The 14,904-nt window shown below is 35.1% G+C and overlaps 1 protein-coding gene across 1 annotated transcript in view; it reads left to right on the forward strand.

Annotated features, from left to right (window-relative positions):
- Window positions 1-14,904, forward strand: part of LOC150106422 (uncharacterized) — a 766,385-nt gene that overhangs the window by 75,852 nt on the left and 675,629 nt on the right. The window contains exons 8-9 of the mRNA XM_090392993.1: window positions 1,559-1,724; window positions 8,277-8,355. Coding sequence (XP_090249119.1) covers window positions 1,559-1,724; window positions 8,277-8,355 — 245 coding nt within the window. The remainder of the gene's footprint in view (window positions 1-1,558; window positions 1,725-8,276; window positions 8,356-14,904) is intronic.

Here is a 14,904-nt window from a genome sequence, read left to right on the forward strand (position 1 = left end):
CTGTTGGCTCTTTTATTATTTAAATAAAATTAACTCATTACAATAAAATTATAATATGTTATAAAAGTTGCGCTTTTATGAGTTTTGATAATCATTAGCTTTTGTGTATACTTTTAAATTTCAAACTTACATGATCATTGAAAACATATGATGGCATTCTTTTATTCGCGAATACTAACAAAACAACGTGCTAAAACTGACAAAAATTATGATTACCTAAATAATTAATCTATTTTTTTAATGAGTATATAACAAACTTTCGAATATCACACGACAGTTACACTGCTCTGCCTATATTGACTTCGTAGAGGATACGCCTTCATAAAAAGTTTAGACTATGGCAATAGTGCATTGTTTGTCAGTGAATTGGTTGTTTGGACTAAAAAGTACCCGGTCAGCTTTCCATAGTTGTCTCCATAATTTTCCATAATGTATTCTGATCCGTGTAAGCATGAAAGAAAGGACCCAGTAAGCTTTGTTATTTCCATCATTAACTTATTATAGGAGCAATATGAAACCGTAGTTTCAGAAACTTTCTTGGAATTAGAAATGTAAAAATACATTGGTAAAAATACATGTAGCATATCTCAGACCGTGGCAGATATTTGTCTGTACTTTTTCGTGGTGAAATCACCGTGCAGCATTACTTGATAGGTAATGAGAAAAATTTGCATTCTTTTCTGAAGGATTTTCGCTATTCAGGAATAAGATTTGAAAATGTTGAATTCATGTTATTTCAAGATCTTATTCCGAAGCTGTTCCCCGCCGTATGCCATATGAAGGCTGAAATCTCAACGGTTACAGAAGTACGGGTATTTGAGATGTAGCTTCCGAGCAACCTATAAAACTGCCTATAGCAACCCAGTATACCAAGTAGCACCTCAGCTAGAGATTTTTTTTTTTTTTTTAGAACAAGAATTCCCAGTAAGTAGTTTGGACCTAACTACTTAATAAACGGAGATGTTACGTATTTCATTTGGCCCCAGGAGTGCCGTGAACTGAGAAAGTTTGGTAACCTCTGGTTTAGAGATCAACAACACTTATTATAAAACAGAAAATTGAGTGCTTTTCCCAGCAGTATTACTAAAACTGTTTTCCTATCATGAAATAGCTGTGCTGGGGTCAGTATGGATTGGCGACATCTTCGCATATCCCAGACAGCTTTTTTACCAACTGATTATTTAACTAGGTCACATTAAATACACTTGGCGATATCTCCCACCATCCCTAAAGTAGAGAAAATGCAGCGTCCTTTCTATAATAGCTATACTTGTTACAATGTAATACCCAGTATGGACACTCCGCACGCCACCGTCCTCTTGCGCGACATGGACACACAATGTTCACATATTACGATAGCGCATTTTCGTCTTTCTTTCTCCTGTGTGTGTGTGTGTGTGTGTGTACGCGTGCGTGCGTAATGGAAAAATTCTGTTCGTGTGTATTTTTTGTCTTGTAATAGAGATGATAAATATTTGATGCCTGTTAATTACTTAACAATGGCTGGTATTTTCAGTGGTTTGTTTCTAATTTTTTTTTGTATAAATTATGATTTCAGAACCTGGCCGTCCGACAACTCCTTTAACTAATTCCCAAGAAGATTCTTATATAATTCAAACGTCACTGCCTCCTTCTGTTGTTACTGATGAAACCTGCCAGATGCAAGGGGCATCGATTGAATGTATTGTGATGGAGATGCTGAAGGACGTGGAAGTGCGTAGTCCGTGAGTGCCCTTGTAACCATGACAACTAATTTTTTTATTTGTAATTAGCCAACTCTTTTACTATTTAATTCAGCTACATGTTCATTAGTTTAAGAAATAATTACTGTTTAGGGAATAGAATCCTCGGTGACCTCCATTTTACATATTTGTCGAAACAAAACTAGAATACCGTTTTTAATAACAGAATAGTGAAAGAATAAAAACGATAAAATAAAATTAAGTACAAAAGTTAATTTAGTAAGTAGTTTTACAATTCACATATATATTATTATTTTGATGATGTTTTATTATTATTTTTATATTGATTACTCCTTGATATTGGCATTTATGCAATCATATTTCTCCCCTTCCCCCACACACAATAGTTAGTCTCCATTGCCTCTCACCACCAAGTAACTTGACTTCAAGAGACCTAAATTCATGCACGATAAACCTGTAATCCTTTCTGCATATTCGGCTATGTCTGTCAGGTCCATTTACAACAGAATTTTCGGAAGCTAACTCGCCTTCAGTTGAATAGCCCTTATAAAAGTTCTTTGTGTGTTATTTTAACTCAGATCTTCGAAGAGTATCATCATTATCGACTGAGCTATGGAGGCTCATGACATTATTTTTTTAAATAATTTTTGAGTTATTAATGTCATCTTTTATCGTTATCTTTTTAAAAAATATATTTAGTTTTTAATTAAAAGTAAATATAAAGAATGACGATTTTCTTTGTTTCTGTACACTTTCATTATGGCATGCTTGCTTTTTTTCCACTATTCACGATGCATATCAGCTGTATGAGGAAACATAGGAAATTTAGGCCTAATAAACAAAGGTTTCCTCTTCAGATCATAATGCATTTTGTGTAGATTACTGGAACTCACTGCTTTTAGTCACTGGCACTAGACTGATTAGCCGATTGAACACCATTTCTGCTCCCCAATCAATATTTCTGTGTATTTGAATCCCACTGCAAGTATGGATGTTTTTGGATATCTTGAAGTGGGAAATTAATTCATCGCTTTTGCGAGAACACTATCCTGTTTCTTGAAGGCCGAAAGAACTTGAAATATTTGGTCTCTAGAGCCCATCTACGGCAATATGGCAAACAGTTCCATTAACTTTTTTTATCTTTCCCTCTCCTTCAAGCGCCTTCTTAGCAGAATCGCAAACACGACACAACATTTGGCTTTCTGTTGGAATCTCGTATAGAATGGGAAGAGTTTGTCACTTGAAGAGGAGATAGTAGACACGAGAGTGTCGTGTGTGCGGCGAGCGACTAGAAAGAAGAAAGGAATTCATTTATGTGTATTTTGAAGACCTGGGGATAATAATCATTGTGGGAAAACAGTATGGGGAAAGACTGTCCCAAGGAGCCAAGGTGTACGGAATGAAAGTGGAGGATGAGAATTTGGTTCGATGAGCTTGGAGTTAAACTGTATAAGCGTGTTTACTAGTAGCTGCTCCTGTTCGTGCATGATTAGAGGAAAGTTGAGGGATGGTAGTGACTAGATCAGTGGAGCAGCGCTCATGGAAATGCCTGCAGAAAGGACATAATGTAGCAACAGAGCGTCTGTAGGAAAGCGACAGAAGGGAAGGAGAGTCGCCAATTAAGCGAGCTGTTCGCTTCTAAATACAATCAAGCATTTCAAAGGAGATATTAGGTGCACTATCCCAATATGTGGGAGCAGTATTCTAAAGTTTGGATGCGATGAACCTTTTTCAGGGCTTTTCAACTGAAAATGAGTTAGCCGGTCTTGTATGGATGTGGAAGGATTTTTCGTCCCGCAAAGCAGGCAAACCGGCCATTAGAACGCACATTCAATTAACTGACATAACACCCTGGCTTTGGTCTGAGTTGCTTCTGCCTTAAATCTAAATCAACTAATCTCTGGTCGGGCGGATTTGAACTCTGTAAAATCAGGAGTCAAACAGGAGAGAATTACTGTTTGGAACCAAAAAAAAAAATGCCAATCTTTTCTGGAGGCTGACGAAGTTATGGACCTGTTGTGCTCATGCCTGGATAGGTTAGATGTGAGAGTTAACTCAAGAAGAGAAAAACGATCCTGGTTGGCAAACAGAATATTGCCAAACGTGAGGAAGAGTGACGCATGATCTTTCTTCCTGGGAATAAGATATGATTGCGTCTTGGAGGGATTAAAATTCAGTAGGTTACCCTCACCTTAAGCAATGGTCTCCTTGACAGTGGCAAGGAGACCATTGTTTAAGGCATCAGCCAAAAAAGATCTTGAAGCGTGAATTTCCTGAGCATTACAAGATTTTGAAAATGAAACAAAGGAGTGCAGCATAAAGTCATCAACAAAGTTATGAATAGAACTGGATATCAGAGAGAGAATCATTGATGTAGAGGAGGAGTGTAGGTGAAAGCACAGAGTCCTGGAGAACACCAATATTGACTGAAAAAATCTGATTAAAGGAAACCATCGACCATGACCTTCACTGAACAATCAGAAAGAGGAAGTCGGTAATTGATTCACAAATGGAAGAAGAAATACTAGAAGATGGTAGTATGGTAAGAAGGCTACGATGCAAGTCTCTCTCACATGTTTTCTTCGGAAGCATCACGAACTACCACCTGAGTTTCCCCGAATCCCTCCATGGCTTGCTTCCAAAGGTGGATGGAGGATGATTGATGTTGGAGGATGATTGATGGAGGATGGTGGATGGATTGCTAGCAAAGGTTGGTCGATTGGTAGAGCCTCTGCTACTAAAGGCTCAGTTAAGTAACTTTGAGCGCGGTTAGTAGTTGGAGGGGGGGGCCAATCGTTCGATGCTGTTGGCACACTCTCCCTCGATGAGTCTTTAGACTCCCTGGAGGTGTCAAATAATAATAATAATGATGATCAAGGGATCCTCTGCGGAACAAGAATAGCGGAATCAGTTTACACAGTACTAAGTATTTTGTCAAGTAAAAAGATGCATAGCTTTACTGTGTATTGAAACACAAATAACCAGATTTAGTTCTCACGACGGATAAAGTTACAGATATCTCAATATAAAATTGCTATGAAATAACAGTGGTTCCATGTGAAATTTCCACAACAGCCAATAAAACACATTAACACTATAGTGAGAGAGAAACTCTAGAAGAATTTACTTGAGATTCAAATTTTTGTGCATGGAAGCAGGTGTGGATTTTCATATTTTGCTTATCCGACAATGATTGACTCGTACATGCCCAGAACAGATTAAAAACAAAAAAACTGATGTTTTCTGTAGATTTTATATTTCAGATTATCAAATCTTTAGCACAGTGTATTTTAGAAAAATTCAAAATAATTTTAAATAAAAATATACAACAGGAAAAAAAAACATTCCTGTGTTTAGAATTTTGCTTATTAAAAAGAAGGAAATGAACTGTCTTTGTTTGCACTGATATTGCAAATAATAAAACATTCAGTATTTAGTTATAAAGGTAAGTAAAATTAACCATAAGAAACTCTTTAAAGTTCTTTTAGCAGTTAGCACTGAATACTTTCGTACTACAGGTTCAAAATGAGATAATTTCATTTGTGTGAAAGAGTTCCATTCAGAATGAGTCTTTCGTGCGCAGTATCTGTCACGAGTTTAAAGTTTTGTTTTCGTTTCCAGCATATTTGAAATTAGTCTTAAGAGTATCCTAAAGTTTTCCCCATAAGAATAACAGTTAAATTGTATTATTTAAATGCAACTTTTTGTGAATTCAGTGCTTTGTTGTTTTCAATAAAGACGAACTTTCCTCCACAGATTTTAGTGGGAGAATGAATAGCAATTGCAACATTACTTCTTTCATATGCCTGTAAGCAGCATTCGATGTTCACAGGCTTATAAAAGAAGTAATGTTTCGAGAAAAACGGTAGTTACATCCGAACTGCGAGGATTCAAGATTATGATTTTCTCTTGAAGAAAGTAGATACATTTGATTAATTATAACTAGCTGAATTCAGATCATCATCATCATGTTTTCAATAAATCAAAGTGAAATGTGCGATTCAAAAGAACGTGGAGCATACCTATATGTGAATTCGCTTACTAAAACCTGTCAATTTTTAACTGACATCACCGGTTTTATTCATTAATGAACCAGCAAAATGAAAGTATACTGAGCACTTGTTTAAATACTGTTATTCCTTATAAATATCGTTCGCCATATTTCCCGCTGAAAAAGCCCTCGCTAGGAGGAAAGAAATTGAAATGTGAATGATCTGATGTTAAGACGTGATACAGACATATAAACCGCGAAGTACATCTGTAATACGTCCTCTAATATCACTTTTAACAGACTGCTAAGATTTGGTAGTAATAGATTTGAAATTATTCTATGCTGCTGTTTTTTTTTTTTTTTTTTTTTTTTTTTTTTTTTGTCGGGGGAGGTAGCAATTGTTCTCGATCAAAATGCAAGCAAAAGAGTATGACAGTTCTCATCGTTGAATTCAAAGTCCAAACATTTTGGTTTACGCAGATTGGAAAAAAATGACAATTTAAATTCAGTGTTAGATTCCATTCTCCTGTTGCATGTTAGGTCATTGAGCCTAACATGTAACAGGACAACGGGCAGGTAACTTGACTTCATTGAAACTTAGTTAATGCTCTGATAGGGTTATTCTTATCTGCACAGTGTGTTTTGGGTGTCATTTTCATGTACACTTCTGGCAAGTTTGCGGGATAGTAAACTTGAATTACCTAAGAAAACCCTGCTACCTCCGTATGAGACCAGCTAACATCTTCAGTTGAAAAGACCACCGGATTAAAAGTTCTTCGCGTCCTATACGAGAATCACACACATTCTAACCAAAGGGTATCGTTGAAACTGACTGAGCTATGCCAGCTCGCTTATATGAAATTTCTTTTATAATTCTTTTCTGTATATGAGAGTCGTTTCAAAGTGCTGTATTCCAGTTATAAAACCAATTATTTATTCAACAAAATGCATTTACAAACTTCAGTATAATTTCCAGTCTGTCTTTACAGCGTTTGAATAAGTTCTTTTTATGTGGATCTGCTTGATAGTAGAAAGCTCAAGTGCTGGGGCGTTTCCCACCGAGTTGTTCTTTCAACTTCAGAAATAGATCGAAGCCTGAGGCGAAGGGGGAGAGATCTAGTGTCAGAGCTGTACGAGGTGGGTGTAAAAACACTTGCCATTTCATACTTTTTACATAAGATCAGATATTAGACGTGAAATATGAGTGCTTCTTTTTATGCAGAATGAGGACTTCGGCCGCGAACATGCACAGTTTTCCTAAGAATTATCGAGCACAAAATATCTTGCAGAAACTTTCTGTATATGCTTCCCTCACACTTGATTCTATAGATAACTTGCCTGTCGCTCACTTCATTGTTATTGTAAGCCATTATTCGTCCTCAAACTTACCTTTCGATTGTTGATGCCGTTTTGTGGAGGAGAGGTTGGATATTTCCATTCTAAGACCAACTTTTCAGTTTAGATTCAAAATCTCTTATCCATATTTCATCTGTTGAACCATATTTTGTCTGTTATCCATATTTCATGAGCGTTGTCCAGAACTTTCGAAATGGCCCTCATTGTATGGTGGAAGATAATATTGGAGTTTCAATAAATTTTAACTGCATAATATTTAGAATATGCGCGATGGTGGAGAAATCATCATGGGCATCATTCCATTCAATAATTAGATCTGTTTTGTTTGCTTTAAATTCAGAAATGCCACTTAGTTTCCTTAGCATTTTTGATCGGAGGTTTATAATGAAGTACTTGTTTAAACTGTCTGCATTTTTAATATGTTCTGTCTATTTTTTTTTCTTTTTATATTTCCTTATTTTTTTCCTCTCTATTTCTTCTGTCGCTTTAATTCTTTACAATAATAAAATTTACAATATTATTTATGTACTTTCTAATTTTCTTATAAAATTTAGCTTTAATTCTTTGTTTATCATTTTGCTGTAATGTCAAATTTTCACTCTCAAAGTGGTATTGGTACAGTTAATAAGTTTTTAGATTAGTCTATTTCTGCGCCAGGTTTCGGCTTAAGCAATTTATTACTCTTCTTATTTTTAAATATTTTTGTCATTTTGATATTTCGTCTTCTTTCATTTTTTAATTTTCGTTTTGTATTTTTTCCCTATCATCTTTATATGAAATCATGCATTGCAAATAAGTAAAAAAAATTTTTTTTATTACTGTTTTACTTCTAGTTAAATAGTAATAAATACTGTTTTTTTACTTACACTATTTAATATATATTTAAATTTCAATTTTTCCATTCGATTTCTGAGATGTTCATTTTTCCCCTTTTGAACTTTACTTCTGACTTTAAATTCGCATTAGAGATAGTTAAATGGTTCTTTATGTTGTTCCATTTTATTATTATTTCATTTAAATATATATTAAATAGTGTTCGCAAAAGATGACACGTCTGTTTATTTGTTTTCGTGATGATAACATGTTCCACTATTCTTATATATGTATATAATAGCATTATAAAGTTATTTGGTATTTGTCTTTCTTGTGATACTTTAAATAAAATGTTTCTTTATACCTTATCGAATGCTTTTTCGAAATCATACTCTTTTTTTAATTAATTTTAGACAGAAAGCTGGATCTGTATATGAACGTCATTTTGTAAAACCGTTATGTGATTCTAGAATAAAATCTTCTGAAATTGTTGTAAGTTTATTATTTAATATTCTACTGTATATATTTTGTAACGGGAATTTAAAATGCTTATACCGTTATAATTTTGGATAGTCTTTATTACTTTATATAATTAGGAATTACTAGTATTGCTCTTTTCATTCTTTTGGTGAGTTTTCGTTAAATATAATTCTATCAAAAAATAATGAGTCGTTTCTACCTCATATTCTTGCATATTTATATAACCACCTTCAGTTTTAAGTTTCGTTCTCCTTTCGACTTTCCATTTTTTTTCTTTTCGTTTCTTTTAAACTAATTTCTAATTCTCCGATTGTGACAGCATTATTCTTTCCTTTATCTGTTTCCTAGATTTTTTTTTTTTTTTTTTTTTTGTAAATTTTGTTAAGTCCATACTGCTTTCCTGATACGTTTTAATTTAAATGCTTCAACATTTTATCTGTATTGGGACTCATTATAAACTAATTTGTTTCGTGATTGTCTATCTTTTCTTACTTCTAATAAAATATTATTCTTTTGTATTCTATTTCCCTTCTAATATTTTATTAAATATTTATAGCATGTTTCTATTTTTATTTCGATTATTTCTTTAATTTCGTCATTTCGTGTTTATATTTAACAATAGCTCTAGACTGTTCGCTTCTGTATTTAATATTGTCTCTGTTCTTGTATTTCACTTTTTGCTATCTGTGCCTCTGTAGCTATTGTATCTGTATGATTTAATTATCTGGTGTTATAATGGATACCGTCATATTTTTGTTGCTTTAACCATTTAGGAAGTCTTAATTTTATCTTAGTAAGAAAATGTTAGCATGTTTTACATCCTCTATATGTTTTTAATGTGAGTATCAGCTATGAAAAGTTGTAAACCTATCGTACAGTAGTACTGTGAGTGGGATAAGGGATATATAATCGGAAAAGCTTAATCTAGGGACCAAACATGAAACTTTTACAAGCCACTTCAGCACTACACTAGAGTTAGCAGGGAGGTGTCTCACAAACTATAACAATGGAATATATGCAGGCCATGTTTTAATGAAAATAATAAAATAATCCAAGTTGATTTCCATCCATTTGGTGACCAGGTAAATTTGTATGATTATGTTTATAGAACAACTTTATTTCTGAATGGAACACTTATCTTAAAGAAACTTTATTTCTTTAAGATTTCAAAATGCTCTCCTCTCCCTATATTCCTATATTATTATTATTATTTGTCACCGCCATGGAGCCCAAGGGCTCATCGAGGGAGCTGACCGCAACTACACCAACGCCATCTATCGCCGACCACCACCACTGGTATTTCCACAGACAATCACAAACATCCATGTCCACGGCCGGATTCGAGCCCGCAGCCTTTTGGTTGGGGAGCGGATAGGCCAGCCAGGCTGGCCATTATTCATGGCCATCTTCTTACATGTTTTGTTGTTTATAAAGTTCTATACTATCAGCTTCTCTTCCTTCTTCTAGTGCATATAATACACTTTTTGTTAAGGTGCTTTTATTTAGCTTGACTTCCGTTATTCTTTAATTTGTCTTTATAGCACACGTATCTGTTTTGAAATAGATTTATGAATAAAACTCATGTTTATCTATGTTATTTTTGTCTCTATTGATGCCGCTGTATGTTACACCACGGTCCCTTTCAGTTTCTTATTTATTTCTGTAACTGTTGCAATTTTAATGGATAAAACAGTCAGAGAGAGAGAGTGAAAATGGAGATATATTCCAGTAAAATCGTCGCAGATACTATATTATCTGCGTGGTATTTTCTTTCTCTCTTATTTTATTTTATGTTTTCTAAATACGAATATCTTAGATTTGTAACCTTGAAATGTAGTGATGACACCCAGTAAGCATGCCAACAGCAGTTACTTAACCCGCTTTAAATTCCGTCGTTTACCTAAAAAATCGAATAAATAAATGCTCTAACATGAAAATTAATACATGGAAATTATGCTATCTATGTTAATTTAATGTTTACTTTTGTGTAGTACCATAGTCGTCTTCTATTTAATGCTGTGTTAAGATATGTCTAACGCATTGGTCTGCTAATTCTGACTTGCCAATAGCATATTATACATGCGGAATTGACTCATAGATTTAATATAGTAATAAACAAGGTTCTATGTGTTTCGCTGTTTTTCAACTAACAGCTTCATGAGGAAGGCAAACGGATATACATACTATCTGAACAGTTCTAACAGCAGTTGTTTTGAAAAGCATAAAAACAGCGTATATTAGTCACACGTGTTATTTTACACATCAAACGTGAAACAGGAAAATTTCATTGTTGCACAATATCTTTAGATGGTTATTGACATGATGGAGATCTGACAACTGTTGCATAAACGTATGAGCGACTCATAAGCCCTGGTTCGAGTTTCAAGATATATAGCACAATATCAAAAACAAGTTAATTTTTAAAATGTTCATGCTCTATAGAATTTTGTGCATGCTCCAAAACAGTGTTCCTTTTGAAACACAACATCCTGAGGTATACGAGGTTCCATTTACCTGCGGTGAAGATTACTTCGGGCAGGTTTGAGATAGTGAAAAAGAACACCTGGGCGACATTGAGTATAAAAGAAAGTAAAAAAAAAAATAAAAAATAAAATACAGTCTCAATGCACGTTTCCTCAAAATTCACAAAATTTTCCGAACCTGATAGGCCGAGTAGTTAGCTTATACCTTCTTCAAGCAACTGATTGTGAGCTCGAATCCCCTCCCTGTGGCATACAGTAGATGGTTATAATTTTATAAGTGGGAAATGAATTTCATCTCCCGATGTAAGACCATCTTCCCGCTTATTAGAGGCTTGATGTGGCTTGAAAAAAATTCTACGTTTCGTCTCTACAGTAGAGTTTTCAGAGTATGTAAAATCAATGGTACGAATGTACTATAGACTTACAAAAACATTTCGTTGATAGGAACACAAAAAATGGTTTGGCTCTCTTTTTAAGGACGTCTGAGGAATCCTCGGAGGTAATACGATCATATCATACCTTAAACAGGATCTACGAAACATGTAAACGTTATTATTATTATATATTAAATCTATGAGTAAATCTCCTATACGTTACTTGTTTTATCTATTACTCTAGTAATTAGTTTCAATAAGATAAGCGCATGGACATGTGTAAGGTTAAATGGAAGAAAACTGTGGTGTATTACGCGGAAGCAATTGCACTTCTCGCTAGACAATATTTGCGTTCATCATCGACAGTGAAGCATTATCGAAATCTCAACAAGTATGATTGCATTATTTTATCAAAATGTTGGGAGCTGGTCATTTTAAGACCACCAAGCCCTGGAAGGTGCTGACTTGCCAATAGATCGCTTCCACAAATTAATTGATTGTTAGGGCGTGAGTTGTGTTCCGTCACAATTGTTTGTCCTCCTAGGATTCTAGCTTCAAATCCAGCAGAATATCTTAATGAATTATCATATTTCTTTTGTTCTTAGTGTTGTGTTTTCAGTAGTTAATATTAAAAACTGCCAACACGTGTGCTTTTCTACACGTTTGAACAATTTTTGAATAACACTTTGAGCACAGACACAACTCTACAGACAAGAGTTAACTCTAAATAAATTTCAGTACTATATAATAAGGATTTTCATCAATATTCACGGTATCCTGGAGACTCTTTGCGATGCAAACATAAGACCAATACTCACATCGAAATCTACTAATCATGAAAATTTAACGATTTTATTTATTGCCTAACGAAATATTAGGCAATAAATAAAACGTAACTCGAGTATTCTCTTACTGTTTATAGATTTATTTTTGAGACTTGGAGCTTATATAGAGAAATGGGACACATTATTCAAGTAATTTCTGGTTTAAATCCAGATAAGCTGATATTCTGTACTTCCTTTATATATTATCAAATTTTAATGAAATTAACATTAAATCAACAATTATGGAACTGTGGGGTTTCTATAAATAAAAATATAATTTTTTCACCAACAACAATTCCGATGCAAATATGCTTGAATTTAATGACAGTATAATTGAAGACTTAACAGTTACATCACTCCACACAGCCCATAACTTGCGTGTGCCTCGAGTTTTAATATGCATAACAGAAAAAACGCAACGGATAAGTAATAATATTTATTTAAGTCCATATATAAATAGGACCTTAAATAAATAGATAGGTAATAATTACCTATTACCTATCCCTTGTGTTTTTTCGTTTTAATTGAAGAAATCTCTCATAGTATAAGTATCTTTTAAACAACAATTAATAAACATAGTTTAATTTTCTCTCTAATACTTCTTCAAGCCGTATGTGACAGAAGGAACTCGAGGTCAGAAAGTGTTAGATTTTATTATAGTGTCAGAGTGTTTCAGTTAAAGACGTAATTATTCTGCCTCCAGTTGGCTACTGCGATTATGCGGTACTCACTTGGAAATTGGCTAAATTTATGAATGTTCCATTCAGAAAATGTTGCATGCTAAACTACAAAACAGGAAATTATGACCAATTGAGGAGTATACTGAGTTCAGTGCAATGGTATCAGTTGCTCGATGGGAAGTATATCAAATGGCTCTGCAAGTAAAAGAAAGAATGAACACGAAAGAAAAACTCTACTGAATGCAAATGGTATGAGGGTGATAGATGTAGAAGAGGTTGTTCAACTAATGCGTGCTCATTTTGTTAAAAACTATCAAGCTGGTGTCTGCAACATTGAGTTCACTGTTACCTCTTCACTGAATGAAGAAACTCAGGCGTATAAAGATGAGGCAGTAGAGCTGTTGCACAAACTGAATAAGAATTCAGCAATAGGGGCTAATTGGATATCAGCACGGGTGCTAAAAGAGTGTTCAGCTGAACTAACTATTTCTTTGACAGGGCTTATAAAATTTGAGTCTCAGCACAGGGAAGATTCCACAGGAGTGGAAAGAATGTATGGTAATCACATTGCACAAGGTTGGTGCAAAGACCGATGTATCCAACTACGACCAATCAACATATCAGTAGTGGTGGTGAAGATTTTGGAAAAATTGGTTAGGGCTTTCATTCAGAAATAGGTTGACAGTAAATCTGTGCTTAGCAATGACCAGCATGGGTTTACTAAGGGAAGACCGTGTTTTAGCAACTTGCTCACATTCTGTAATAATTTTACCATTGAACTAGACAAGGGGAATGGATACATTATGATACTTTTAGATTTTGCTAGGGCTTTTGACAGAATACATCATGGAAGGCTATTGCATAAATTGGAGAATTGGGTTTGGATTATCAAATATTAGCGTGGATAAGCGAAATGGCTGACTGGTCGATATCAAAGTGCTATACTTGGGGGGGGGGTGAGTCTGCAAGATTTAAGGTAACCAGTGTTGTACCACAGGAATCAGTCCTTGTTCCACTGTTATTCAATCTGTACATTAATGACATTGGAAAGGATTTGACAGGCGACATACAGCTATTTGTTGATGATGTAAAGATAGGTAGGGTAAACAGGAATGCTGCCGATATGCAGTATTCGCAGAATGATTTGAATAGGCTGGAATTCTGGGCAGGGGAGAATGGGTCAGTTCAATGTCAGTTAATTTAAAGTCATGCACTTTGGCTTGATTAGATATCCAATCCCACTGATACATTGGTGGGATTATGCCAGAAGAAACTGCTCAAACTAGGAATCTTGGAGTGTTAGTAGATAGGAAGTTGAAGTTCACGGGCCATGTAGCAAATATTGCAACTCAAAAGATAATTGCAATGCTGAAACAAACGTTCGTATGTAAAGATAAGGATATCATTTTGCCTCTTTACAAGGCCTTGGTAAGACTTCACCTGGACTATTGTGCGCACGTCTGGTCTCTTGGGTTTCTGTTGTGATTCTGATACAGTGGAGAGAGAGTGCAAAGGAGAGTGTTAAAATTATATCAGGATTGCAGAATTCTGATTATGAAGACATATTGCGAATTGGTAGACTAGCAAACAGGAGAAAAAGAGGGGGGGTGATATGATTGAGACCTATAAGCTTCTGAAAGGATCATACATGATTTCAGTTGATGGAATTTTTCATTTTATGGAGGGTGGTGAAGGGAGACAAGAGGGAGCTGAGAATGAATACCGCTAAGAAGGGGTTGAGGGCTAGATTTTTTTTCTCATAGAGTGGTGCATGATTGGAATGGATTGCCATTGGATGCTATGTGTGGAAGCGTGTGAATGAATTGAAGAATAAGTATGATAGCTGGTGCGTGCAGTATGTGGCCTCCTTCGATGAGTCGCTCACTCTCTAGAGGTCTCTCTTAATAATAATAATAATGTAATATGTTTGAGTCACATTTATTGCACCCTCTGTGATAATGGAAGAAGCTGTTTTAAAAGTGAAACAAGGGCTAGGGCATACCCCTTAGGCGACGCGCAGCGACATCGCCCTACAGTTGCGAGAAGTGGACGAGGGCTACCGCATCAAGAGTGGATGCGGATAAAGAAGCGAACGGGAACATTGAATGTTGGAAGCATGACTGGAAGGTAAGAGAGGTGGCCGACATGATGAGGAAGTTGGACATTTTATGTGTGCACGAGACAAGGTGGAAGGGGTAAA

The sequence above is a fragment of the Typopeltis vanoorti genome, chromosome 5, assembly GCF_054136105.1.
Source record: "Typopeltis vanoorti isolate ZY-2024b chromosome 5, IOZ_Tvanoo_1.0, whole genome shotgun sequence".
Taxonomy (NCBI): Eukaryota; Metazoa; Arthropoda; class Arachnida; order Uropygi; family Thelyphonidae; genus Typopeltis; species Typopeltis vanoorti.